Here is a 26,223-nt window from a genome sequence, read left to right as displayed (position 1 = left end):
CCAGCCACCCTGATGGCCGCCTGCTGCTTCTCCTACTGACCACCCACCGGTCACTCCTGCCAGCTGCCTGTCAGCTGTGCTCCACCATCTCGTGGGTTTTGCTGTAGGCAAACCCCTCTGATTCCAGCTGTTTGTGGCTTCAGCTCGTAGCGGCTTCAGCTGTGGGACAAGCTACAGCATCTCAGTATCCACCAAGGTACAGTCTCACAAAATAACTAGAGAGCCAGCTTTAGATCTATCTTTGAATGGGGGTGGGCGAGGGAGAGAGGGAGAACTACTCAAATCAGCCTTACAGCTGTATGGCCAAAAGGCTCCCAGACAGGTGATGCCACCTCTATCCCCCGCCTTCCACCTCACAATGCTTAGATGGAGGGAGCCCTGTGCAATCCATAGCTTGCACAGCAGTGATGATTGTCTCGTACTCCCACAACAACTTCAAGCATTGGTGAGACACCACAATTCTTACAAGTATCGGAGGGCTTCCAAGACCAGCATCTGATGAAGTGAGTCTGCTCACGAAAGCTCATGCTCAAAACTTTTCTGTTAGTCTGTAAGGTGCCACAGGACCCTTCGTTGCTGTTACAATTCTTACAGTGGGTGATAGCATAAATTGTGACTTTACAACATGTTGTTTACAATAAGCAAAAACCCTCATTGTTTCACCTGCTACCCATCAAGGTTGTTTACAAGGCATTACATATGCACACCTTTGCATTTTCATGCAAATTATCTTTAAGTGACACATTCCCCAAATCAGCAGTACTGAGCTCCTGCTAGCACATTCCTTACAAATGTCATGGTTTTCCCCCCAGTCCTCCTTTCAGTCTGTGGATTTGTAGGTAAACATGCAACCTGGGGTTTAGCAGTAGCCAGCAGACAAGCAGCATAGGGCAAAGTGGGAAGAGGTGTACCTAGGGAGCAGCCTTCTCTGCGTCCCTCTGTGTTTGGTTCTTGGGCGTCGTAGTTTGCAATTCAAACTTCTGTTTGTCTGTCATGACTACAACAAAACCCACCCAGAATGTTTGTTACCGTGGCAGTTCGGGCACTCACCTTTGAGGGGGAAGGATGAGTGGAGGTAGGTGCCCAGCGGTTTCTTAAGTCGTGTCCCTTTTTCCTCCACATTTCATGGCCGCTAATTTAGAACAATTTTACACAAGTGAAACCTTTGATTTCTCACCCTGCTCAGTTAATTCTCCCATCTTTTCATTACATGTGGGTAATCTACTATCTATTTTACAAACTTTGTCTGTTGGTCCATCTGCTCACCTGAGTCAGTTTGTTCCAGAAATCCTCCTAAATGGTAAGAGCTAGGACCACCAAATTGGATAGGGAGCCTTCGCTTATCATAACTTCAGGCAAGGTTAGGGTTTGGTTATGCGAGGACCACGAGATGTGCCTGGAATTCAATTTTTCTCAAAATGGAAAGGGAGGGGTCTGGTAGGAAGGACAGTTACCCTGTAGAATGAGCACTGGGGGACAGCAAGGTGCCACAGACGGGGACTGGGACAACTATAACCCCATTGGGCCAGCAGGAGTGGAGAAAGGAACAGCTACTTACTCTATATTTCAGAGAGTTTCTCTGTCTGTGTGTCCCCCAGTTGGAGGACATGCACTCCTCCCCCAGCTGTGCCCACTGCAGCCACAGTGCCTATGGAGACATGTTTTTTCACTTGGCCCCAAGGGGCTGCGGTGAGAGAGTGCTGGGGCAGTCCTCTGTCCCCAGGGCAGCCACATACTGAACCTTCAACCCCAGTCCCACCCCAGAGCACTGATTTAAATGAAGAACAACAAAATTTATTGGAGTGAAGGGCCTGAGCAACGCTGGTTAAATCTTCTAGCTGAGATCTATGTGTAAGTTTTTGCCAAGTTAGCAGGGGAGGAAAATTTGCTGTAAACCAAAAGCCTTGTCACCGCCCTCACAAAAGGTAAATGACCAGTCGATGGAATTGGCAGGTGGCTTCTAAAACTTAACTCCTCGTGCACTAAGGACCCTGCCCCTTCTTCCAACAAACACTGATAATGGGTTAATATAGTTTAGTGAGGTTTTCCATCCAGTAAACTGCCAGTCGTGGAGGAGTCAGTTTTCTCTAATAGTTAGAAAAGGGGGTTGGGATTCAGGACACCTGGGATCAATTCCCAGCTCTTGTAGTGGAATGGGAGATAGGGGTTAGAGTCAGTGTAATCTGAGTTCTTTCCTGGATCCTGGAGGGGCAGGTGGTTCAGTGGTTAGTGCAGGAGTGGTCAGTATGCCTGTTTCCAACCACATGGAAGACTGCAGTGTAGTAACAGCAGGGGACTGAGTCAGTACTCCTGTGACTTGGGTAAGTCAATTTCCTCATCTGAAAAGCAGCACCTTGTCCCTGAGCATCGCAGGAATAAGGTCAGGGAGGTTTACAGCGTTTAAGCGTGTAAAGAGCAGACATCCCAGGGAGGGCTAGAGGAGAGTTATTTTGCTGCAGTGATGGAGATGCGCTGCCCGTGTTGTGTTCTTCCTGGGCACTGCTAACAAGTCCATTTCTTTTCACAGATCCAGCCATCCACATTATTCGCACATGGAGCATCATTCCACTTCCCATCTTTGTACATCATCACACAGTCCTCTCCACTGCCGACATTATTAGGTTCACCTCGATTCCAGTTGCTGGGGATCAAACATGAGCAAACTCAGCCAGGCATTGGAGCAGGAGGCTGGTGAAAAGAGAGCTCTCTCTGACACCCCACTTAAGCCCCATTTAAGCCCTCAGAACGATCCTGTCTCACCCCATGAAAAATGGGTTGAGACTGATGGGTCCAGGATACTGGATAAAAGCCAACTATAAAGAGATAGGACCTCTGTGTTATGCCAGTTTTCAACTGGTCTAGCTATTAACTTCAAAAGCATTTACACTGGTGTAAACATGGGTTACCACAAGAGTGGATCAGGGCTGTATTGTCATGGGGAGTTACCCACAGTGTTACAATTAGATTTCCTGAGTGAGTGAGCCCTGACTGGGCTTTGACATGCAGCATGGTTATTGCTGTGATGGGTGGTCTCTTTGGTGAGCTCTTGTTCCCAGGCTAACACTACATGGAGTCAGTTCTTGGAGCAGAGTTACTTCCTGAGAACTGTGGTGTTTAGACCACAATTTCGGCCAGAGGCCTGACCTGGGGACACCTCTGTCCCAGGACTAGTGCAAATAAACAAGTGACACTACAAGTCCCAAACTCCACCAAGCTGTTGTCAAAGGAGAAACTGACCCTGAAAAGGGCTATTACTCACTTGAATGTGACAGTTATAAGCTGATTATCATCCACCACTTTATTATCTACCCCACTAGCTTTGGGTCCCTGTGGGGAAACCCTGCACAGCTCAAAGAGCAGAGGACAGCTGAGCCAGGAAGGGGCAGCTCCACCCACTCCACCAACCACCCCATGTGTTTGCAGAGTATTGAGTGGCCAGTTGCACCAGAACCAAACCTCTCCCTCCTGAACCATGGAGTGGGAGTGGGCTGACCTGAATGACACAGAACTGTCGTCTACCCACGTAAATGTCCCTTCCTTACTAAGGTCGTGCAGGCCGATCCAGTACTGCTTGGTGTTCATGTGCTTCTGCAAAAACTCCTGGAAAAAGAAAAATTATTGATTGCAGTGAAACTTGATCCAGATCCAAGGCACCACCCTGGTCCCAGCTTCACGCAGCCTGTACCCATCTCTGGCTCTGCTATTTCCCTTGTGCTGAGATGTGGCCCACTGTATTATTAGAATTTGAGCAGCATCTAGAGTCTGAGAGTGCTGCACAGACACCAAGTGAAGACACACCCTGTCCTGCAGAGCTTACAGTCCAAACAGACAAAACCAAGAGTGGGAGGGGAAACTGAGGCACGGTGATTTGTCAAAGGTCATACAGAAAGTCAGTGGCAGAGTGGGGCCCAGCCTTTCTGGCTCCCAGACTAGTACCCATATCACTAGCCCAGGTGGCTCCCCTTCAAAGACACTGCTGAGGAGCTGTTGCTCTGGACAGGTGTGGAAGCACTGTGTGGACATTGAGACTAGTCTATAACATTCAGGGAAGTCCTAAAGGACCCTGTTCTGGAGCCCTGTCCTCCACCAGGTTCTGAGTATTCAAAGCCTTTCCCCATCCTTACAAACGGGTTTCTCTCCGACTCCCAGGTATTCTTCCTTCCCAGGGTTCAGCTCTCTGGAGTGCTGTCTGGCTGATTAGCCTGAGGGCCCTCCTCCCCGCTCCCCCCATCCCAGTTTGATTGAGGCTTGGGATAATTTGTGCATTAATTCACAGGAGTGCCCTAAGGCTATATTCTGGTAAGTGGTTTGCTATTCCATCCCACACCCAGAGATGGTGCTGAAGTACATGCAGCGAGGTCCCTGGGTTTCTTAGGAGCAATACCACAGATGGCTTTGTCAGAACAGCCGTACAGCGTAAGGCCAATGGTCCAGCGACCCCAGTGTAGGGAATGTGCAGAACAGAGCAGTCAGTGAGTGAGCCCTCCCCAGTTGTCCACTAACAATTTCTGGTGGTCAGCGGCTTGGAATGGCCAAAGCATGTGGGTTGCAACCCCTGATTGTCCTGGCTACTAGCTCTTGATGGAAATATTCTCTGTAAACTTCTCTAGCTCTTTTTTGAAACCAGTTATACTTTTGTCCTGCTCGACATCCCCTGGCAATGAGTTCCCCTGGCTGTCTGCACTGGCGGAGGAAATACTGCCTTAATTTTGATTTAAGCCAGCTGCCTGCTGGTGTCATGAGGTGACCCCAGTTCTCATGTTATACAAAGGGGTAAATAATACTTCTCTCCGCACCAGCCAGGAGTTTTAATCCTCTTTCATAGCACCCCTTCACTGACTCTTTTCCAGGCTGAGCAGTCCCAGGCTTGTTAATCCCCCCTCAGCTGGAAGTGGTTCCAGCCCCTGGTCATTTTTGTTGCCCTTGTGCTCATTACACTAGTGGGTAATGCGTTTCCTAGGTACTAAGCAGTGAAACAGCAGCTCCTATCCTGTTCCCAGGCAGCTCTCTCATCCCAAGAGCCTCCCATGCACTGGGAGACCATCTCCACCCTCTTTCCAGGATGTGTCGTGTGACTCACCTGCTCCTGTTGGTTATCAATAATTACCAGCTGGGCACCTTGGTCCATGCAGGCCTGCTTGGCATGGGACCAGGGTTTACGCTCTGTGGCAAAGTAGTAACAGCTCCCTGCATTCAGCAGCCAATCGGCTGGACAAATCCTGCAGGCGGACTCTGTGAAGCAAAGCAGGGAGAAGTCATTCTCAGCGCTGAGCTGCAAAGGCCAATCATAGGCTGTGTTTGCAGGAGGTCCTCGCTATAAGTTGTTTTGCATATAACTCCTTAAGCAATTCAGGAAAGCAGATTCATTATAAGTTGCACTGATCAACACTTATGTCGTTTAGGGGCTGAGGGACCAAAAGCCAGGAACACAGCGGAGCTTTGTGGTGGCCGGGCAGCAGGCGCTGTACAGCAGGGGCCCCAGAAGTGAGCCCGGAAGTCATGGGGGGGACTGGCAGGGAGCTGTGGGGAAAGGGCAAGTAGTAGGGGGAGTTGCAGGGAGGCAGCAGGCAGCTGGCAGGGAGTTGGTGGGGACTGACAGAGAGCTGGTGGGGAGCTGGTTCATCTTTTTCTATTTATGTATCTATCTTATTATTATTTATTTACTATCATTTATCTGTTTCTAATCTATTTATTGTTTTTGTTGGTTACAGGTACATTATATGAACCACCCGTGTGTGAACTGTATGTGTTGGGAACGTATCTCAAGCTAATTACATTATTCCTTATGGATGTTAATTCCCCTTTATGAGTTGGTTCACTATGGCCGTGTCTACACTAGCCAAAAACTTAGAAACGGCCATGCAAATGGCCATTTCGAAGTTTACTAGTGAAGCACTGAAGTACATATTCAGCGCCTCATTAGCATGCGGGCAGCCGCGACACTTCGAAATTGACGCGGTTTGCCGCTGCGCAGCTCGACCAGATGGGGCTCATTTTTGAAAGGACCCCAGCTACTTCGAAGTCCCCTTATTCCTATCTGCTCATAGGAATAAGGGGACTTTGAAGTAGCCGGGGTCCTTTCAAAAAGGAGCCCCATCTGGACGAGCTGCGCAGCGGCGAGCCGCATCAATTTCGAAGTGCCGCGGCTGCCCTCATGCTAATAAGGCGCTGAATATGTATTTCAGTGCTTCACTAGTAAACTTCGAAATGGCCATTTGCATGGCCGTTTCTAAGTTTTTGGCTAGTGTAGACACGGCCATAGTGAACCAACTTATAAAGGGGAATTAACATCCATCAGGAATAATGTAATTAGCTTGAGATACGTTCCCAACACATACAGTTCACACACGGGTAGTTCATATAATGTACCTGTAACCAACAAAAACAATAAATAGATTAGAAACTTCTAAATGACCATTTGCATGACCATTTTGAAGGTTTTGGCTCGTGTAGACATAGCCAATAAATTGCATTATTTAGCAATGTAACCTGGACTTATAACGAGGATCCCCTGTACCACCCTTTACACAATGACCACAAAGCATTAGGGGGAAACTGAGGCACAGAGCAGCACAGTAATTTGCTCAAGCTCATTCCCAAGGTGGCAGTCCTGATTTCTATCAATTTGACATCATCAATCGAGGATTGAACAGAGCCTGGGAGTGGCTGACCAGAAACAAAAGCAGTCTCTCCTCACTTGGTGGTCACACCTCCACATCAGCTTCTGGAAGTGGGCCACACCTTCCCTAGCTGAACTGACCTCATCAGCTCTGGCCTTCCTTTTGTTTGGGACTCCCTCCTTTTAGAGACTGGCCTCTGAAATCTCCACTAAATGCATCTGACCAAGAGGGTCTTTGTCCACCAAAGTTTATGCTCCAATAAGTCTGTTAGTCTATAAGGTGTGACAGGACTTCTTGCTGTTTTTGCTGATTTCCAGTCTCACCACTCTAAACACCAGAGCAGGTGTTCTCAGCCTTTTTTGCATTTACGGACTCCTAACAGATTTCTAATGGGGGGTGCAGCCTCCTTTGGGAGTCCTGCACCTGATCTGCAGGCACAGACTGAAAGCCATGTTGGCTTCATAGGAGCTGGGAGCAGAAGCCAGGAGTCCTAGTTTCCTTCCCCTCCAGTCATTAGACCTCCCTGGGTGGGCCTAAAGCCCAGGTGTCCTGCATTTGAGGCCACTGTGCTAACTGTTTCACCAAACTGTCTCCTTCACAGCCCAGCAGTTTATTCAGGGGAAATCCCAGCCAAGCCCCCTGAGCTGTATTACTCCCTTAGCACCACTTGTGGGGAACAGGGGCAGGAATCTCAACTGCACAAGATGCCCCAGGCTGGGCCCTGACCTGGTGGGCACTGCCCATTAGTTGTTGTGTGTCTTGGGCAGTGCTTACATGGCTCAGGCACAGATCAGCCCCCAGTGCTGCAGGCAGTGTACTGACGCCGAACGGAAAGACAGTCGCTGCCCTACAGAGCTGCGAATCTAAGCAAGCCAAAGCTGGCACATCTCTCACCTTTCCCTTTCTGAACAGCATCCAGAATCCTGTGGGCCTGGGCCCTGATGTCGTCTCTGTCACTTTTCCCTTTGGCCAGAGCCTCCGACACTGCAAACACAACACATCAGCACATGTAGGAACAGGGCTGTAGCCTTTCAACCAGCCTGTGAGGCTCACGCAGCGCTCACTGCCGGGTGGGCTTCAGAAGGAGCCAGACGCCAGCCAGCACAGCAGGTGTGTGCACCTAGGCCCAGCCTGTTTGCGTCAGGATCGTAAACATGGGGATTTGGGGCCTGGCTCTGGCACTAAAACAGGCCCCTTTCCCACCACTTGTTACACAGCCCCTCTGAGAGGCTCATGAGGAACCGGAGAGCTGGCCAGGATCACCAGCTGAACCTGAACCTTGCACAAGCATCAAACTCATTCATCTAAACCGAGGCCCATCTCCAAACCTCAGCAGGAGCCCTGCCCTCCCCCACACCTACACACACTGCCCTGCCCCCAGCCCATTCCCCACCTCTGCTGCCTTCTGCCCAGGCCTTCATCTGCCTGCCTCCCCACAGCCCCCAGTGAGCCCCCTGCCCCATCTCCTGCCCATCCCCTTCATCTGCCTGCCTCCCCACAGCCCCCAGTGAGCCCCCATCCCCATCTCCTTGCCCCAGGCCCTCTCCACTCTCCTATTTGTCCCAAGTGACTGGCAGGGGAAAGAAACAGCAGATCCCCTCTCTGTAGCAGCCCAGCCCATGTGAGTCCCTAAAGGCCAGAGGCTCCTGTGGTGACTGGGAATGCACATGGAGGTCAGCACCTTTGGAACTGAAGGATGAATCTACTGCCCCACTTTGCCTCACTTGGAGTCACACACAATGAGCCTGGTGCAGGAGGAGCCCAGTGTGCAGACACTCTGTGGGCACCAGTTGTGTCCCTCTGCTCCAGTGGGTCACTCAGGGTGGTGCATGGTCCTGGATCCCAAACACTGCTTTTCTTGGGCTGATTGGTGGTGGGGGAATCCCAAAGCATTATGGGAACCTGGTATAGGCATCGTCTATCTCCCCCGCCCTGCTTCTTTTGGCCCCGAGCCCCTAACCCCCACCAAGTGGAACTGCCCACAGGCACACTTGACCCTGGGACCTCTGAAGCTGAGCACAGGAGCCTGTACAGCTGTGAAGTGGTCTAGGTACCATTACATGGGACAGTTAACCACACATAGGTGTGGGGGTTACTCAAGCACTCACCTTCTGTTTTAAATGTTGCCTGGTCCGACTGCAGCCTCTTGAGCTCCGTGGCCAGCTCTGCCTCTGAGACACAAACAGGTTCTCTGCGTGAGATGGTCACACTCCTGTTGCTAACCCGCCTGCTTTTGTTGGGCGTCTCCTGGACTCGTGCTCTATCTCCCAGAAGCCATGTCAGCTGAGCTGGGAGACTGTGGGTGCTAACGGTCTGGTGTGGCAGTGGGGCCAAGGAGGGCTCCCTTACCTGCCTGGCTCCACTCCGCTGTCAGAAATGGGCTGCACGTCCCTACAGCTTCCTCTGCCCCGAGCACCGACTCTGCAGCTCCCACTGGCCAGGAACTGCAGCCAATGGGAGCTGCAGGGGTGAGCAGAGACAGCCCCCCAGCCAGGAGCCACTGCCAGGAGAGTGTGCCTGTCACATTCAGGAGACACGTGAAGTAAGCGTCACCCCCTTCACTCCACCCCCTGCACCCAAAGTCCTATTCAGCCCCACCTCACCCTCCTTCTCACACCCAAATTCCCTTCCAGAGCCGACCCCCTGCTTCCCTCCTGCAGCCAGTCCCTCCCCAGCCTGGTGAAGGTGAGTGAGGGTGGGGGAGAGCGAGCGACCGAGGGCGGTGGGATGGAGTGAGTGGGACGTTGGGCCTCAGAGAAGGATCAGGACAAGAGTGTGGCCCTGGGGCTGGGCAGAGGGTGGGCCAGTGTCTTTAGGGTTGTGTGATTAGACTGTTAACAGCCCTATTACTGGGGAGAGTGAAACACGGGGACCCAGGGCTGATGGGAGCAGGGCAGTGACGAGGGAATGGGGGATTTCAGAGGGGAGTGAGATGACTGGGGTGCAGGGGGCTCACTGGGGGGATGCTGGGGTGGGTCTGTGAAGGTTCCAATACATACCAGTGCTGCGCAGGGCGGACTGGTTGAAATGGAGCATCTCCAGTTCCTTTGCTGTCTGGGAGCCTGGAAGACAGGGGTGTCATTTCAGGTTTGGTGTGGGGGGGCAGTGGGGCTTACAGCCATGCTGGGCCTCAGGGCAGGGTGGGAGCAGGCCTGGCTCCACACACCCCCTGGAAAGAACAGTTCTGAGTGGAGTCAGCCCTCAGGCCCCCTCCAGAGCTGGTGGAGTGGCAGAGAGGCGCAATGCTGCTCCAGCCCCTGGGAACTGCTCTGTACAGCAATTCAAAGGGGCCAGGAGATCCCAGCTGCCCCCAAAGGGCTGCCCAGGTGCATTTTCTACCCTTGACCCCCACAGGTGTGTGTGCGTGCGTGCGTGTTGTAGCTGGCCTCCCCTTTCCCTCTTGAGGTGTGCGCGCACACACCTGTTTTAAAAATGCCTGTGTTAGTAAGTGATGGATTTGGTGCCACCTGAGATCATGTGTGCTACACACCTGAACAGGCACACATGATCTCAGTATTGGCGCACAAGACAAAACTCACTCCACTCATGGAGGAAAGAGTGCCCCACTCCTAGCCCTCTGCCCTGACCTCCCCTGCACATCACCCAGCACTTGAATTTCTTATAGCCATGGTTTGATAACAGCACCATTCCTGCATGCCGGGTGGAAGTGGATAGGTTGCGATGATATAGTACCCGTAAGAAATTTGTTACTTTCACCTCTGGCCATGAAAAAATATAAAGGATTGATGGAGGTTCCAATCCTAGGGGTTCACTCAGGATTTGACAGCATAAACATCACCTCCAGGAAGGGACACAAATTTGAGAGACAACTTGCAGAAATATTAAAAGGTAAACAGGAACTAAGTTTATGTACCAGTGGGAAAAGAAGGATGGTACAGGAGACACTCAGCTATAAAATGGCTGTCTGCCTAGGGCAAGGATTTGTTGTTTTTGCACAGTACCACTTGCAAAGTCGGCTCTGCTGGCTTGGCCATGTCCACAGGATGAATGATGGAAGGATTCCAAAAGACATCCTGTATGGTGAGCTAGCCTCTGACAAAAGACCTCCCGGACGCCCCCAGTTGCGCTGCAAAGATGTCTGCAAGAGAGACCTCAGAGAGGTGACATCGAGCTGGACAACTGGGAAGAACTAGCAGACAACCGCAGCAGACAGAGGCAGGGGTTACACAAGGGCCTTCAGAAGGGCGAGATGAAGATCAGACAGCTAGCAGAGGAGAAGCGAGCGCACAGAAAGCACACTAAGGACTTGCCAGACACCCACCACATCTGCAAGAGATGCAGCAAGGACTGTCACTCTCATGTGGGTCTTCATAGTCACAATAGATGCTGTAAATGAAGTCCTCAATTGAAACTATAAAGGGCGCGATCCATAGTCTATGCAGACTGAAGGATGCCTACTACTGCTACTCACTTGCAAAGGTGTTTTGGGGAAATATCCTTAGAATTCAGAAGTGAACTTGCTGTGCTGCTGAGGAATCACCAGTTAGGTGTAACAGTCTGGCCCATACCTGGTAATCTGACCCCGGCCATTGCAAAGGAAAGTCTCTCAGACAATGGTGAACGGTAACTGACAGAAGAACAGCGGCACCACTGGGGCACTATCTTCCCTCCCCCAAAACTGGACAATTGAAGAGGACAGGGAAGACAGGAAACAAAGGGTTGGACTAAATGGTAAATTTTCACAATGGAGGGGGGTAACTAGTGGTGTTCCCCCAGGGTCAGTCCTGGGACCGATCCTGTTCACCTTGTTCACCAGTGATCTACAGAAAGGGGTAAGCAGTGAGGTGGCAAAGTTTGCAGATGACACCAAACTGTTCAGGATAGTCAAAACCAAAGTAGATTGTGAAGACCTTCAAAAAGATCTCAGCAAACTGAGTGATTGGGCAGCAAAATGGCAAATGAAATTTAATGTGGGTAAGTGTAAGGTAATGCACATTGGGAAAAATATCCCCAATTATACATACAATGTGATGGGGGCAAATTTAGATACAACAGATCAGGAAAGGGATCTTGGGATTATAGTGGGTAGTTCTCTGAAAACATCCACGCAGTGTGCAGCGGCAGTCAGTAAAGTGAATAGGATGTTAGGAATAATTAAAAAAGGGATAGAAAATAAGACAAAGAATATCTTACTTCCCTTATATAAAACTATGGTACGCCCACATCTTGAGTACTGCGTGCAGATGTGGTCTCCTCACCTCAAAAAAGATATACTGGCATTAGAAAAAGTTCAGAAAAGGGCAGCTAAAATGATTAAAGGTTTGGAAAGGGTCCCATATGAGGAGAGGCTAGAGAGACTGGGACTTTTCAGTCTAGAAAAGAGGAGACTGAGGGGCGATATGATAGAGGTATATAAAATCATGAATGGTGTGGAGAAAGTGAATATTGAAAAGTTATTTACGTGTTCCCATAATATAAGAACTAGAGGACACCAAATTAAATTAATGGGTAGTAGTTTCAAAACTAATAAAAGAAAATTTTTCTTCACACAGCGCACAGTCAACCTGTGGAACTCCTTGCCGGAGAAGGCTGTGAAGGCCAGCACTCTGACAGAGTTTAAAATAGAGCTTGATACATTTTTGGAGGTTAGGTCCATAAATTACTATTCGCCAAGGGTAAAGTATGGTGCCCCTAGCCTTTAGTCAAAGGCTGGAGACAGATGGCAGGAGACAAATCGCTTGATCATTGTCTTCGGTTCACCTCCTCTGGGGCACCTGGCACTGGCCACTGTCGGCAGACAGGATACTGGGCTGGATGGACCTTTGGTCTGACCCGGTATGGCCGTTCTTATGTTCTTAATGTTAAGTTTTAAGTGTAATTGAAGCAATGTTTGTGGTGTGACAGCACATTTGTTTCTTGTCAGCAAGGAAAGATCCCAGCAGTGGGTCATTCTTTAGCTCTGCTGCTCTTCCAGTGAAGCACTCCAAGGCGATAGAGCAAAGACTAGCCTGTCCGGAGAGTGGGGAGGAGAGAGACAAATGAACTAGTTTTTCAATCAGTGTGGCTAGGGGACAGGTAGGTGGGGGAAGCTTCAGAGAAACACCAGAGCCAGAGATGCACAAATAAGGTGCCCTACAGTCCTTGCATTCCTGGGCAGAGGGGAGGCAGGTGCCAATGTCCTGCAATGGCAGGGTTTTGGGGGCAGTGGGCTGCTGTGCCCCTTACCCTCCCAAATGACACCCCTACTGGAAAAGACAGAGGCCAGTGAGCTTCAAGCTTCCCCTCACTTCATCTCCTGAGGCATGGTCATGTGCCCTAGCAGAGTGGGTCGGTCAGGTACTGGGGCCTCCCAGGCAAGAGGCAGCTCAGGTGGATTTGCTCGTTTCTGAGAAAAGGTTTGGTAGTTCCCCAAATGCCAAAGATGTTTCTTGTTTCCCTGTGACCTTCTGCCTGTCTGTCTGTCTGTCTCCACCTTTCATCCCATGTCTTGCTTTTTTGGGGTGGAACTGGTGTTGTGTTCTTGTGTTTGTACAGCACCTCACACAGTGGCTGGGGATCCTGGATGCTACCAGAATACACGTGACAGGCAAGCCTGGATCCATAGGCAATCACTGCCCTTGCTAGAGCCAATGCATGGAAGTACCCACTTTCAGACACAGCAGGAGGTGCAATTAAGCTTCTTTATGTAATGAAACAGCTACAGACAGTGGAACTGACTGCTCAAGGCACCAGCCTGCGTGGCAGCAAGAGCCACACAGGGTGGGTGGGCTCTGGTTGCAGTCCCAGGTGCTTGGAGAAATGTGCATGAGGAATGAGCAGTGAGTGGGACCCTGGAAGGAAGCAAAGATGGAATTTCTTGGGCACAGGGAAGGGACAGACGGGGGGTTTGGCTGTTTGTTCCTGCTGAGTTCAGGGAAACACGTTGTATGGACTAAAAAAGATCATGCTGAGAAAAGAACTGTGTGGGAGCAGTGATTGCTCCCCTCACAGGAACAAATCCAGCACAGCCTCAGGTTTTGGTTTCCATCAGTAACACTGAGACCAGGACAATCGTGAGGTAGCTGAACTGTTACCATTGTCTCTCAGCAGGGCTTGATCAGTCTGCATCTGTTCCAGCTCTTTGGACAGCTCCGAGCCTAGACAGGAGAAACAAAGAATCATAGAATACAAATGCAAAGTACGCCACCTAGGAAAGAGCAGTCAGTTTGAAACACACAAAATGGGAAGTGATTGTCTAGGCATGAGCCTATCAGGAACATCAAGAGGTCACCGAGTCCAGTGGCCTGCACTCATGGCAGAAAAAAGCAATGGCCACATCATCCCTGATAGGTGTTTGTCTCACCTGTTACAGACTGAAACTCTGAAATCTGGGATTCTCTCATCTGGCAACATCTGTGGTCCGGCAGGATCATGGATTTCCTAGGACCAGAGTGTCCTGGGGCTGTGAGGAGGACAGGCCAGCTGAACCAGCAGCCAAAGCACAGGACAGGGCAACCACAGCTGATCTGGGGGCAAGTGGGGGCAGTACACTGGAAGCAGCAGCAAGAGAACCTCTCTCTGGAGTAGTGGCTATGGCTGGGAAGCCAGCAGCCCAGGCTGGGAAGTGATGGCTCATGGTTGCTCATAATTGGGGCCGGGTGGGAAGCCACAGCCCTAGGAATCTGGGGCTGGGGAGCGGGCAGCTGGAGCCAGGAGCTGGTGGTGTGGAAGCCATAGCCAGGTCCAGGAAATGGCAGCTGATACCTGAACCACGCCTGGGGGAGAGGGGGAGGGGAAGCCACAGGTGAAGGATGAGCGTGGAGCCCAGGAGCAGGGTCTGGAGGCCAGCAAGTCCCAAAAGTGCCAGACCAGGGAGGTTCAACCTGTATTAAATATCTCCAGTGATGAAGATACCACAACCTCCCTAGGCAATTTAGTCCAGTGTTTAACCACCCTGACAGGTAGGAAGTTTTTCCTAATGTCCAGCCTAAACTTCTTTTGCTGTTGTTTAAGCCTATTGTTCCTCATCCTATACTCGGAGGTTAAGAGAATACTTTTTTCCCTCCTTGTAAAACCCTTTTAGACATTTGAAAGCTGTTGTCATGTCCCCTTTCAGTCTTCTTTTTTCCAGACTAAACAAACCTAATTCTTTCAATTGTCCCTCACAGGTCATGCTTTCAACTTTAAACATTTTTGTTGCTCTTCTTTTGACCTTCTCCAATTTTTCCACATGGTTCCTGAAAAGTGCTGCCCAGAGCTGGGCACAATACTCCAGTTGAGGCTCCTCATGTCTTGCTTACAAAACTTCTGTTTATGCATCCCAGAATCACGTTTGCTTTTTTTTTTTCCCCTGTAACCATGTCACACTCTTGACTCATATTTAGCTTGTAGTCCACTATGACCCCTAGATCCCTTTCCGCAGTACTCCTGCCTACAGTCACTTCCTGTTTTGTATGTGTACAACTGATTGGTCTGTTTTAAGGGAAGTACTTTGCATTTGTCCTTATTGAACTTCATCCTGTTTACCTCAGACCATTTCTCCAGTTTGTGCAGATCTTTTTGAACGAGAGGACACCAAATGAAATTAATGGACAGCAGGTTTAAAACCAATAAAAGAAAGTTCTTTTTCACACAACACACAGTCAACCTGTGGAATTCCTTGCCAGCAGAGACTGTGAAGGCTGGGACTATAAGAGAGTTCAAAGAAGAGCTAGATAAATTCATGGAGCTTAGGTCCATAAAAGGCGATTAGTCAGGGGGTAGGAATGGTGTCCCTGGCCTCTGTTTGTCACAGGCTGGAAATGGATGGCAGGAGAGAAGTTGCTTGATCGTTGTCTTCAGTCCACCCCCTCAGGGGCACCTGGAACTGGCCACTGTGGACAGACAGCATGCTGGCTAGCTGGACCTTTGGTCTGACCCAGTAATGGCCATTGTTATGATCTTACATTACCCTATCTTTCACAGCATTGCAACCCCTTCAAGTTTGGCATCATCCACAAACTTTACAAGTGCATTCTCTATGCCAGTGGTGTCCAACAGGAATTGAAAGACCGTCACACTTGTGGTTGTAGTCTATCAATATTCGCCACAGCCTCTCCCCTCTCTAAATAAATGCCCTCCCCCTCCCCCGGAGCCATGCACCGCCAGCCCCTTGTTCTCAATTGATGTTGGTGACTCATCAGAGCCACCAGAGCTGCTGCTGGAGCAGCTGCTGGACCCGCCAGGGCCAGAGGGGCCACCGGGGCTGCCTGGGCCAGAGCTGCGGGAGCCACAACCCAGGCCAGAGCAGCTGATGCTGCTGGGCCAGAGCCACTGAGCTGCCAATGCTTCTCCCACCGGGGGTGAAGCACGTGCATGGAGCGGGCGGCACTCACGGACAGTTCTGGGAGGAGCCATATTTAGAAGCATGTGGCAAATGTTGAACACATCAGACACTGTGGCTATGTCTACACCACAGAGTTGTGTCGACAGAACTGGGGTTTTGTTGACAAAACTCATGGAGCGCCTACACACAAAACACATCTCTTTGACAGAAACTGTCAACAAAAAGCCACACAGGTGCTCCGGAGGACCCTTTTGTTGCCAGAGCGGATCAGAAGATTGATCCACTTTTACGTGTAGGTGCGATCTGTCCATAGACGTTTTATCAGCACATCTCTTCTGACAGTAACTTCTGTAGTCAAAGGCTCCTAGTGTAGATGTAGCTTGTGGCTCTGTCATTACCTAAATCATTGGTGAAGATATTGAACAGAACTAGTCCCAGCACTGATCCCTGTGGAACCCCACTTGTTCTGCCTGTCCAGCATGACCCTTGATAAATATTCTCTGGGAATAATTATCCAGCCAGTTATGCACCCACCTTACAGTGGGCCCCACCAGGTTGCATTTCCCTAGTTTATTGATGAGAAGGTTACCTGAGACTGTATCAAATGCTCTACTAAAGTTTAGATATACCACTTCTTGAGAAATCCAATGCTGACCATTACTTACCACCTTGTTATCTTCCAGAGGTTTGCAGATGGATCCCTGAATTATTTGCTCCATTATCTTTCCCGGCAGAGAAGTTAAACTGACTGGTCTGTAGTTTCCTGGGTTGTTCTTTTTTCCCATTTTATAGCTGGGCACTATATTTGCACTTTTCCAGTCTTCTGGAATCTCTCCTGACTTCCAGGACTTTTCCAAGATGATAGCTAAAGGTTCGGATACCTCCCCTATCAGTTCCGTGAGTATTCTAGGATGCATTTGATCAGGACTTTGTGACTTGGAAACATCTAACTTTTCTAAGTAATTTTTAACTTGTTTTTTCCTATTTTAACTTCTGACTCTAACTCCTTTTCTCCAGCTTTCCCTATTGTAGGCATCCAACCACCAAGTACCTTCTTGGTAAAGACCAAAACAAAGAAGTTATCAAGCACCTCTGCCATTTCCACATTTTCATATTATTTTTCTCTCTTCATTAATCAGTGGACCTGCCCTGTCCTTGGTCTTCCTCTTGTTTCTAATATATTTGTAGAACATTTGCACATTACCCTTTATGTCTCTAGCTAGACTGAGTTCATTTTGTGCCTTCACCTTTCTAATTTTAACCCTACACACTCGTGTTATTGGTTTAGATTCATTCTTTTTAATTTGACCTAGTTTTCACTTTTTATAAGATTCTGTTTTGATTTTTAGATCATTCAAAATCTCCTGGTTAAACCAGGGTGGTCTCTTGCTGTACTTTCTATCTTTTCTATGCAGTGGATTAGTTTGCTCTTGGGCCCTTAGTAATGTCCCTTTGAAAATCTGCCAGCTGTCTTCCACTGTTTTCCCTCTTAGTCTTGTTTACTAAGAGACCTTATCTACCAGCTCCCTCAGTCTGCTAAAGTCTGCCGTCATGAAATCCACTGTCTTTATTTTGCTGTTCTCCCTTCTGCCACTCCTTAGACTCACAACTTGCAATCGCGTCAGCCCAAGCTGCCTTTTACTTTCAGATTGTCAGACAGTTGCTCCCTCATTGCTCAAATCAAGTGCAGAACAGCTTTGCCCCTAGCAGCTTTCTCCCGCTTTTGAAATAAAAAATTGTCTCCAACACATTCCAAGAACTTGCTGGATAATGTGTCCTGCTGCCTTGTTTTCCCAACAGATGTCTGGATAGTTGAAGTCCCTCATCACCAACAAGTCCTCTGCATTGGATGACTTTGTTAGCTGTTTTTAAAAAGCCTCATCCGCCATTTTGTTCTTAATTAGGTGGTTTGTAAGAGACCCCTACCATGACATCTCCTGTATTTTTATGCCCTTTAACTTTACCCAGCCACTCCCAACAAGTCTGTCTCCAATGTCCATCTCAACCACAGTCCACATACAACGCAACACTTCATCTCTTTTCCCACCTAGCCTTCCTGAGCAACCTGTACCCTTCTATACCAATCATGAGTATTACCCCACCAAGTCACTGTGTTACCAAAATGTCATAGGTCTGTTTATTTACTAGCATTTCAAGTTCTTCCTGCTCATTCCCTATACTTCTTGCATTGTACACTGGTAACTAAGAGACCAGAGATCACTCTTTGGGGTGGGGCTGAGTTTTCAAATTGGGTTTACAGCATGAAGAGAAATGCTGCATTTCTACTTTCCAGCTTCTCCCTACTTGCCTAGGTAATACCTTGTGGGAATGAGTTAGAGGCTTGCCTGTGGAAGAGCGGAGACACTGCTACTGCCCAACTTATTGCTTTTAACCCAATGGTTAGAGCACTTGACTGGGATGCAAGAGATGCAGGTTCAAACCTTTCCTCCCTGGAAGAAGCGGGGGAAGTATTTGACTAGGGGCTTAGGTGGGAGATAGGTATCCTAGGCCGCGTCTACACGTGCACGCTACTTCGAAGTAGCAGTGCCAACTTCGAAATAGCACCCGTCACGGCTACACGTGTTGGGCGCTATTTCGAAGTTGAAATCAACGTTAGGCGGCGAGACGTCGAAGTCGCTAACCCCATGAGGGGATGGGAATAGCGCCCTACTTCGAAGTTGAATGTCGAAGTAGGGCACTTGTAGCCGATCCGCGTCCCGCAACATCGAAATAGTGGGGTCCGCCATGGCGGCCATCAGCTGAGGGGTTGAGAGATGCTCTCTCTCCAGCCCCTGCGGGGCTCTATGGTCACCGTGGGCAGCAGCCCTTAGCCCAGGGCTTCTGGCTGCTGCTGCGGCAGCTGGGGATCCATGCTGCATGCACAGGGTCTGCAACCAGTTGTTGGCTCTGTGGATCTTGTGTTGTTTAGTGCAACTGTGTCTGCGAGGAGCCCTTTAAGGGAGCAGCTTGCTGTTGAGTCCGCCCTGTGACCCTGTCTGCAGCTGTTCCTGGCACCCTTATTTCGATGTGTGCTACTTTGGCGTGTAGACGTTCCCTCGCAGCGCCTATTTCGATGTGGTGCTGCCCAACGTCGAAGTTGAACGTCGACGTTGCCAGCCCTGGAGGATGTGTAAACGTTATTCATCAAAATATCTTATTTCGATGTCGCTACATCGGCTTATTTCGATGTATCTTGCACGTGTAGACGTAGCTCTAGTGTGCAACAGGGCAGATGCCCAGAAGTGTTGTGTGAGTTCAGGCATGTACAGCGCTTAGCAGGGGTTTTGTGCACTGCACAGGGAGACTGAGGTTCTGGATAATAGCTTTATGGATTCCTTCCATCCAGAATTCCTCACTTGTCCTTGTTGCACACAGGAATACATTCAAGACTCAAACACCAGCATGTCCTGCTGACACCGAGGCCTTGCCACTGCTGTGGGCGGGGCGGGGGGAGGGGGCAAGTGGCCTGTCTTAACGAACCTTGATTTCCAGTTAACAATATTAGGCACTATACAGCGCCTTATGGGGAACTATCTCCCTCCTCCTGCAGGGATATGACACTGGCCATTCATGGGGATAAGGGGACCTGGCTGAGAGGGACACATGAGCTGACGTCCCAGCCTTGTTGATGCCAATGAGATTTTAACATTAACTTTATGGAGTCAGGATTTCACCCCGGGCTTTTCCACAGGGCCCATTCCTATGTTATGGTCCCAAATGCACTCCTGGATACTTACTCTTTGCAATCAGTATGGCAAGGAGGATGGCCCACAGCACAAATGACACAGCATGCACGGCGTAAAGGGTCAATATGGACTTTGCTTCCCCATTCCAGCCCCTACGGCACTGCACCAAGGAATTCCCTGGAAGGAAGCAGCAGAGAGAGACGGGGTTAGAGTCCCTGCCCTCTGATGAAGTGGTGCTGGGCAGGGAGGGGAGGCAGGAGTGCTCAGAACCTTGTTGGGAAGGTGCTGATGGAATTCAGAATTCACTATCTTAATTCATAAGCAAATGGTGATGGAAACGTGGCAGGGGGCAGGAATCTCTGTGCAGTACAGGGCGTGCAGGGGACCTTACACCAAGAGGCTGAGAAATCAAGTTAGACTCTAAACTTCTAATTTCTCTCTCTGGATATTTGTCTAAACCCCCTCCCTGTCCCTCTCTCTCTCCTTGTCTGTCCTGTCTCTGTCCTATATGCCCAATATATTAATCTTGTGCCCACCTGGATTTACATTGAGCCGAACACCCCAGAAGTAAGTGAACCTCATTTCCTGGGAGTCCCTTCTGTTTTCTCAAGGATCCTTTGGGGAGCCAGGCTGTGATGTCCATATGAGATGCTCTGATGATTCCCCGGAGTTTCCCCAGTGTTCCCTCTGATTTGTTTCATCCGTGGGCAGAATAAAGTTTGTTCTGTGCACTGAGGCATGTGCAGATGTGCACCACCAATAGAAACATGCTGCCCAAGGCGGGTGGCTGTGGGTGCTCTGCTAATCAGCTGGGCAGCACCTGCTCTCTCCTGGGCAGCCAGCCAAGTGCTCAGCTTACAGGGAACTCAGGGTTTCACCCCTCCACACACACACACACACACATCCTCCTCCCTTCTTCTCTCTGCTTTACTTTCCTTCTACCACCAGGGCACAGCCCCATGGTCCCAGGCCTGATTGCCTCCTGTACCACCTTCCTGTGACTCTCCTGGTGCCCTGCACTCCCCGAGGCTCTTTCCTTCTCCCCACTTTTCTTCGAGCTGCAGATGTGTGTGCCAGGAAACCTCTCAGGCACAGCAGCTGCCTCCAGCTCAGGGCAGCTCCGTCCTCTCCAATGTAGTGTCCTTCAGACAGGGACCAGCCCTTGGTGTATCTAGAGCAGTGGTTTTCAAGCAGTGTGCCATGAGAACTGTCCAAGCATCAATTGCCCCTCATGGTGTCTCTTTAAAGAGCCACTGCGGGGAGGGAGGGGGGGAGTGATGACCCCATACCAGCTGCGGCTCAAGCAGCATGTCTGCCTGAGTCCCAGCTGGAGCAGAGTTCATCAATACCCCACTCTCCCCACACTGGCTTTTTGCGGAGCGACCATCAGGAGAAATGCTGACTACACAGGACCCCGGTCGTGCAAGGAGGCCACTGAAATGCTGCTTCCTGGCCTGAATGAGCTGGCGGAGAGCCTGCCCTGACTCCCTGCTGTGACAAGGAGGGTTGGGAGATCAGGAGCCCATTGGAACTGGGATGTGGTTTAAATGCTGGGTCCTGTCTCCAATGGGCTGGCGGGAGGAGAGCCGGCTTTCAGCGGTTACTCGTCTCCTGGACATCCCTAGCGTGGCATTGAATAGATTTTGAAAATGTGTCTGTGCTCGCTGTCTAAGGTGGCCTAGTCTGTGGTGGATTTGAAGCATTAATGCGTTTGATCCTGTTTCTCTGGTTGCATGCACAGCTATGTTGCAAGCCTCTCTAGTAAGACTGTGACCAGTGCAAATGAAAAGTTTGAGCAATTGATTAAGGCTGAGAAAAAGCAGATGAGCCGTGGAATTGTCTCATTGAAGTGTGCCGTGCTGCTGAGGTTGGTGACCACTGATCTGGAGTGTTGCTCCCCATGCAGTACTCTGTGCTCACCAGACCACCCCCGCTTCTCTCAGTGCCCCAGCTCACTGTGCTGCTGTTGGCAGCAGGACTGAGGAGTAGAAGGAAGCTGGTGTGTTCCCAGCCCCCACATCTCACATCAGCCTCCTCCTCCCCCAGCAAATCTCCATTTGCTTCCCTGGAAAGTAAAAAAGGGGAAGCAAAGAAGCACAAATCTGCTGTAAGTGCAGAATTGCACAAGGAATGTTCCTGTTGCACAAGGCAGAGATGTGCTGCCTGATCAGCAGGGTTCTGGATCTAAAACAGCTTTCATAAGGCTTCCACTGCTGGGCCTGGGATAGGCACAGGGCCAAGGCTTCTGATGGTGTTACCTGGAATGGTGCAGGACAGGCTCCATTGCCTGGCAACTTGTGCCTCATGGACACTTGTCCTGAAGGCAGTATGGATGTAAACTTGTCCATTTAATTCCCTATCTATCCATACCCATACACCACTCAGCTATCTATCCTTCCAGCCATCTACTCATCCACAGCTCATCCATCCCCACACACCTCATCCATCAATCTGCTCATCCCTAACACCCCATCTATCCATCCATCTGCATATCCCCGAACACTCTTATCCTTAGAATCATAGAACTGCAGAATCATAGGGTTGGAAGATAGCTCAGGAGGTCATCAAGTCCAAACCCCTTTTGAAAGCAGGACCAATCCCAACTAAATCATCCCAGCCAGGGCTTTGTGAAGCCAGGACTTACAAACCTCTAGGGAAGTAGATTCTACCACCTCCCTAGAGCTCCCAGAGCTTCTTTCAGTGAAATATTTTTTTTTCCTAATAGCCAATCTAGATCTTCTCCACTCCATCTTGAGAATGTTGCTCCTTGTTCAGTTATGTGTCACCACTGAGCACAAGTATCCATTGGAATCCCTCTTCAGGTAGTTGAAGGCTGCTATCAAATCCCCCCTCACTTTTCTGTAGACTAAATAAGCCCAAATCTCTCAGCCTCTCCTCATACGTTATGTGCTCCAGCCCCCTGATCATTTTTGTCATGGTCTGCCGGACTCTCTCCAGTGTGTCCACATTCTTTCTGTAGTAGGGGGCCCAGAACTGGATGCAATACTCCAGATGTAGCTTCACCAGTACCAAATAAAGGGGAATAATCACTTTCCTAGATTCCCATTGCTCTCCACGCAGGACCCTGTACTCAGCAGCATTGCTCCTACTAACACACCCCTATATGCCATTAGCCTTCTTGGCTGCAAGGACACACTCTTGGCTCATACCCGGTGTCTTATCAGCTGTAATCCCCAGGTTCTTTTCTGCACAACTGCTGCTTACCCAGTCGGTTCCCAGCTTGTAACTATTCTTGGGATTCCTTTGTCCTAAGTGTAGGACTCAGCCTTTGTCCTTGTTGAACCTCATCAGATTTCTTCGGCCCAATCCTCCCATTTACCTAGGGGTGCCTGGACCCTACCCTACCCTCTGGCGTATCAACCTCTCTCCCTAGTTTACCATCACCTGCAAATTTGCAGAGGGTGCAGTCCATCCCTTCATCCAGGTCATTAAGGCTACGTCTACACGTGAAGCCAACATCGAAATAGGCTATTTCGATGAATAACGTCTACACGTCCTCCAGGGCTGGCAACGTTGACGTTCAACTTCGACGTTGCGCGGCACCACATCAAAATAGGCGCTGCGAGGGTACGTCTACATGCCAAAGTAGCACACATCGAAATAAGGGTGCCAGGCACAGCTGCAGACAGGGTCACAGGGCGGACTCAACAGCAAGCCGCTCCTTTAAAGGGCCCCTCCCAGACACAGTTGCACTAAACAACACAAGATACACAGAGCCGACAACTGGTTGCAGACCCTGTGCCTGCAGCATGGATCCCCAGCTGCCGCAGCAGCAGCCAGAAGCCCTGGGCTAAGGGCTGCTGCCCACGGTGACCATAGAGCCCCGCAGGGGCTGGAGAGAGAGCATCTCTCAACCCCCCAGCTGATGGCTGCCGTGGAGGACCCAGCAATTCGATGCTGCAGGGCGCAGATCGTCTACACGGTCCCTACTTCAACGTTGAACGTCGAAGTAGGGCGCTATTCCGATCCCCTCATGAGGTTAGCGACTTCGACATCTCGCCGCCTAACGTCGAAGTTAACTTTGAAATAGCGCCCGACGCGTGTAGCCGCGACGGGCGCTATTTCGAAGTTAGTGCCGCTACTTCGAAGTAGCGTGCACGTGTAGACACAGCTTAAGAGAGTTATTGAACAAAACCAACCCCAGAACTGGCCTTTCAGTATTCTGCTTGACACCAACAACCAGACAGAGAGCCATTGTTCACTATCCATTGAGCTCGATGATCTAGCCAGCTTTCTGTGCATCTTACAGCTCATTTACCCAAACCATACTGCTTTAGCTTGCTGGCGAAGACTCTGGAAGACCATATCTAGCATTTTGCTTAAGTCAAGGTATATTACATACAGTCATCCATAGCTACCTACCCCCTCCCCATTCACCCCATCCATCTACCCATCCTTGCATACACAGCAATCTATCCAGTCACCCCATCCACACCAGCCCTGCCATAGCTATCTATGTATCTATATCTATACCTATACATACACACACACACTTCCTTTCACCCATGCTGTATATTCACCCACTCCATACACACCCATCCTTGTCTATCTCCATACAGACCTGTCCATCCATATCCAGCTACCCCGTACAGTCCCTCTATTTATCTCTCTACCCCTACACAGCTCCCCTGCTAACCCGTACACTCCTGCTGTCTCTTGCTGCCCCCCATTGGTAAAGTATCCAAGCACCAGACAGAAAAATCTGAGAAACAGCTTCTGAGAGAAGCCTGGAATTCTCAGCCTGGCTGTCCAGCACCTCCTGCCGTGTCTTTTGGCAATGCCAGTTCTCAGAGCGCAGACCTGCTGTCGACTGTGACTTCACAGGTCAACACTCTGCAGCTCCATAAACGGGGCCCAATCCCACAAACCTGACTGATACTACTAACCCTTGGCTTCCCTGGGGCGTGGGGTCTGCAGGATCAGGACCTGAAATTCAGGAATGAACTGAGGAGCAGGAAATGATCATGTGCTCTTCCATGAACGCAGCCTGCTGTGCAGGGTTACCTGCTCTCCCAAACGCCATGTCTGCCTTCTGCTCCTTGAGTGTCTCTTGGTCGGGCTCTTCGTGCTTTCAGTAAATGCTGCCAGAAGGCATCACACTGAGCTGCTCCCTGTTCTGACTGCTCCTGCAGCTTTTGTATCAGCTCAGCAGCTTTCCTGGAAAAGGAAACAAGTGTACTGAGCCAGCCTTCCTCTCTTCAGAGCACAGAGAGCTGGGTCCCTGGCACTTCTCCCCTAGTGGCTGGGAACCCCCAGGCAAGCAGTGTTCCTGATGCAGTTGAAAAATAGCAGCTTTGCTCAGAGTGACTCAGTGGGACATCACAGGGTGGATATTAAACTCCTTCAGAGGGAACATTCAACCTCCACCCAATAAGCTTCTTTTACTCCTCCTGTTATTACAGATCAATCCATCTCTCCCCATATATACCCATCCATCCATCCATCCCCATACACTCCCATCCCAGAGATAACCTGAACACATCCACCCACCTGGACACATCCGCCAGCTCACGCACACCCTCGCATCTCCATACACTCCCCTCCACGCAGCCAGCCTTTGTCAGACACAACCAGTTTTTAAATGAAGGACTGGGGAAAAGCTGTCAGGTGTGGAGGAGCACATGGATTGGACAGAGACAATTCTTAGGGGAGGCCTAGAAATAGAGATTTTCCATGTTACAGTGAATAGGACAGGATGGATGGTGATAAAACATGGGTAAAATCGGATGAAAACCAATCAAATAAAAAAGAGTGCCATTCAAGCACATCAGGAAACGGCTGACAGCTAAATAGTGAAACATTTTTCAAATGCTAGAATCCTAAATAATAAGATGGGTGAAGCAGGGTGCCCTGTATTAAAGGAGGATATTGAAACTTGGTGGAATAAGGACAATCAATGGGACACAATCATATCAGGGTACAAAATGCACTGGAAGGACAGAACAGGTTGTGCTGGTGGGGTAGTGGCACTATATGTGAAAGAAAATATAGACGCAAATGAAGTAAAAATCTTATAAGAATGAAAATGTTCCACAGAATCTCTGTGGATAATAATTCCATACTCTAATAATGAGAATATAGCAGTAGGGATATATCACTGACCACTGTAGTGACTATGAAGTACTAAGGGACATTAGGGAGGCTCTAAAAGTAAAAAGCTCAGTAAAAGTGGGGGATTTCAGCTGTCCTCATATTGACTGGGAACATGCCAGCCCAGGATGGGATGCAAAGACAAAGAAATAAAAAGACGACTACTTCTTGGAGCAGCTGGTTGTGGAGCCTACAGGAGGCCGTGTCTACAGTAGCCCCAAACTTCGAAATGATCACGCAAATGGCCATTTCGAAGTTTACTAATGAAGAGCTGAAATGCATATTCACCACTTCATTAGCATGCGGGCGGCCGCGGCACTTCGAAATTGACGTGCTTTGCCGCCTCGCAGCTCGTCCCAACGGGGCTCCTTTTCGAAAGGACCCCGCCTACTTCAAAGTCCCCTTCTTCCCATGAGCTTTGAAGTCCCCTTATTCCCATGATTTTCTTTGTATCCCATCCTGGGCTGACATGTTCCCAGTCAATATGAGGACAGCTGAAATCCCCCACTTTTACTGAGTTTTTTACTTTTAGAGCCTCCCT

The 26,223-nt window shown here is 49.8% G+C and overlaps 1 protein-coding gene across 1 annotated transcript; it reads right to left on the bottom strand.

Annotated features, from left to right (window-relative positions):
• Window positions 1-1,240: 1,240 nt before the first annotated feature.
• Window positions 1,241-24,687, bottom strand: LOC142003221 (uncharacterized). The gene is made up of 9 exons (XM_074979970.1): window positions 24,597-24,687; window positions 19,623-19,748; window positions 13,655-13,717; window positions 9,620-9,682; window positions 8,729-8,791; window positions 7,515-7,604; window positions 5,081-5,232; window positions 3,494-3,600; window positions 1,241-2,641 (listed from the first exon to the last, which is right to left on the bottom strand). Exons 1-9 carry the CDS (start codon window positions 24,613-24,615, stop codon window positions 2,503-2,505), a joined length of 822 nt encoding a protein of 273 aa, XP_074836071.1. The 5' UTR covers window positions 24,616-24,687; the 3' UTR covers window positions 1,241-2,502.
• Window positions 24,688-26,223: the final 1,536 nt, after the last annotated feature.

The sequence above is a fragment of the Carettochelys insculpta genome, chromosome 29 (genome assembly GCF_033958435.1).
Source record: "Carettochelys insculpta isolate YL-2023 chromosome 29, ASM3395843v1, whole genome shotgun sequence".
Classification (NCBI taxonomy): Eukaryota; Metazoa; Chordata; order Testudines; family Carettochelyidae; genus Carettochelys; species Carettochelys insculpta.
This window is presented reverse-complemented; position numbering and strand designations above follow the sequence as displayed.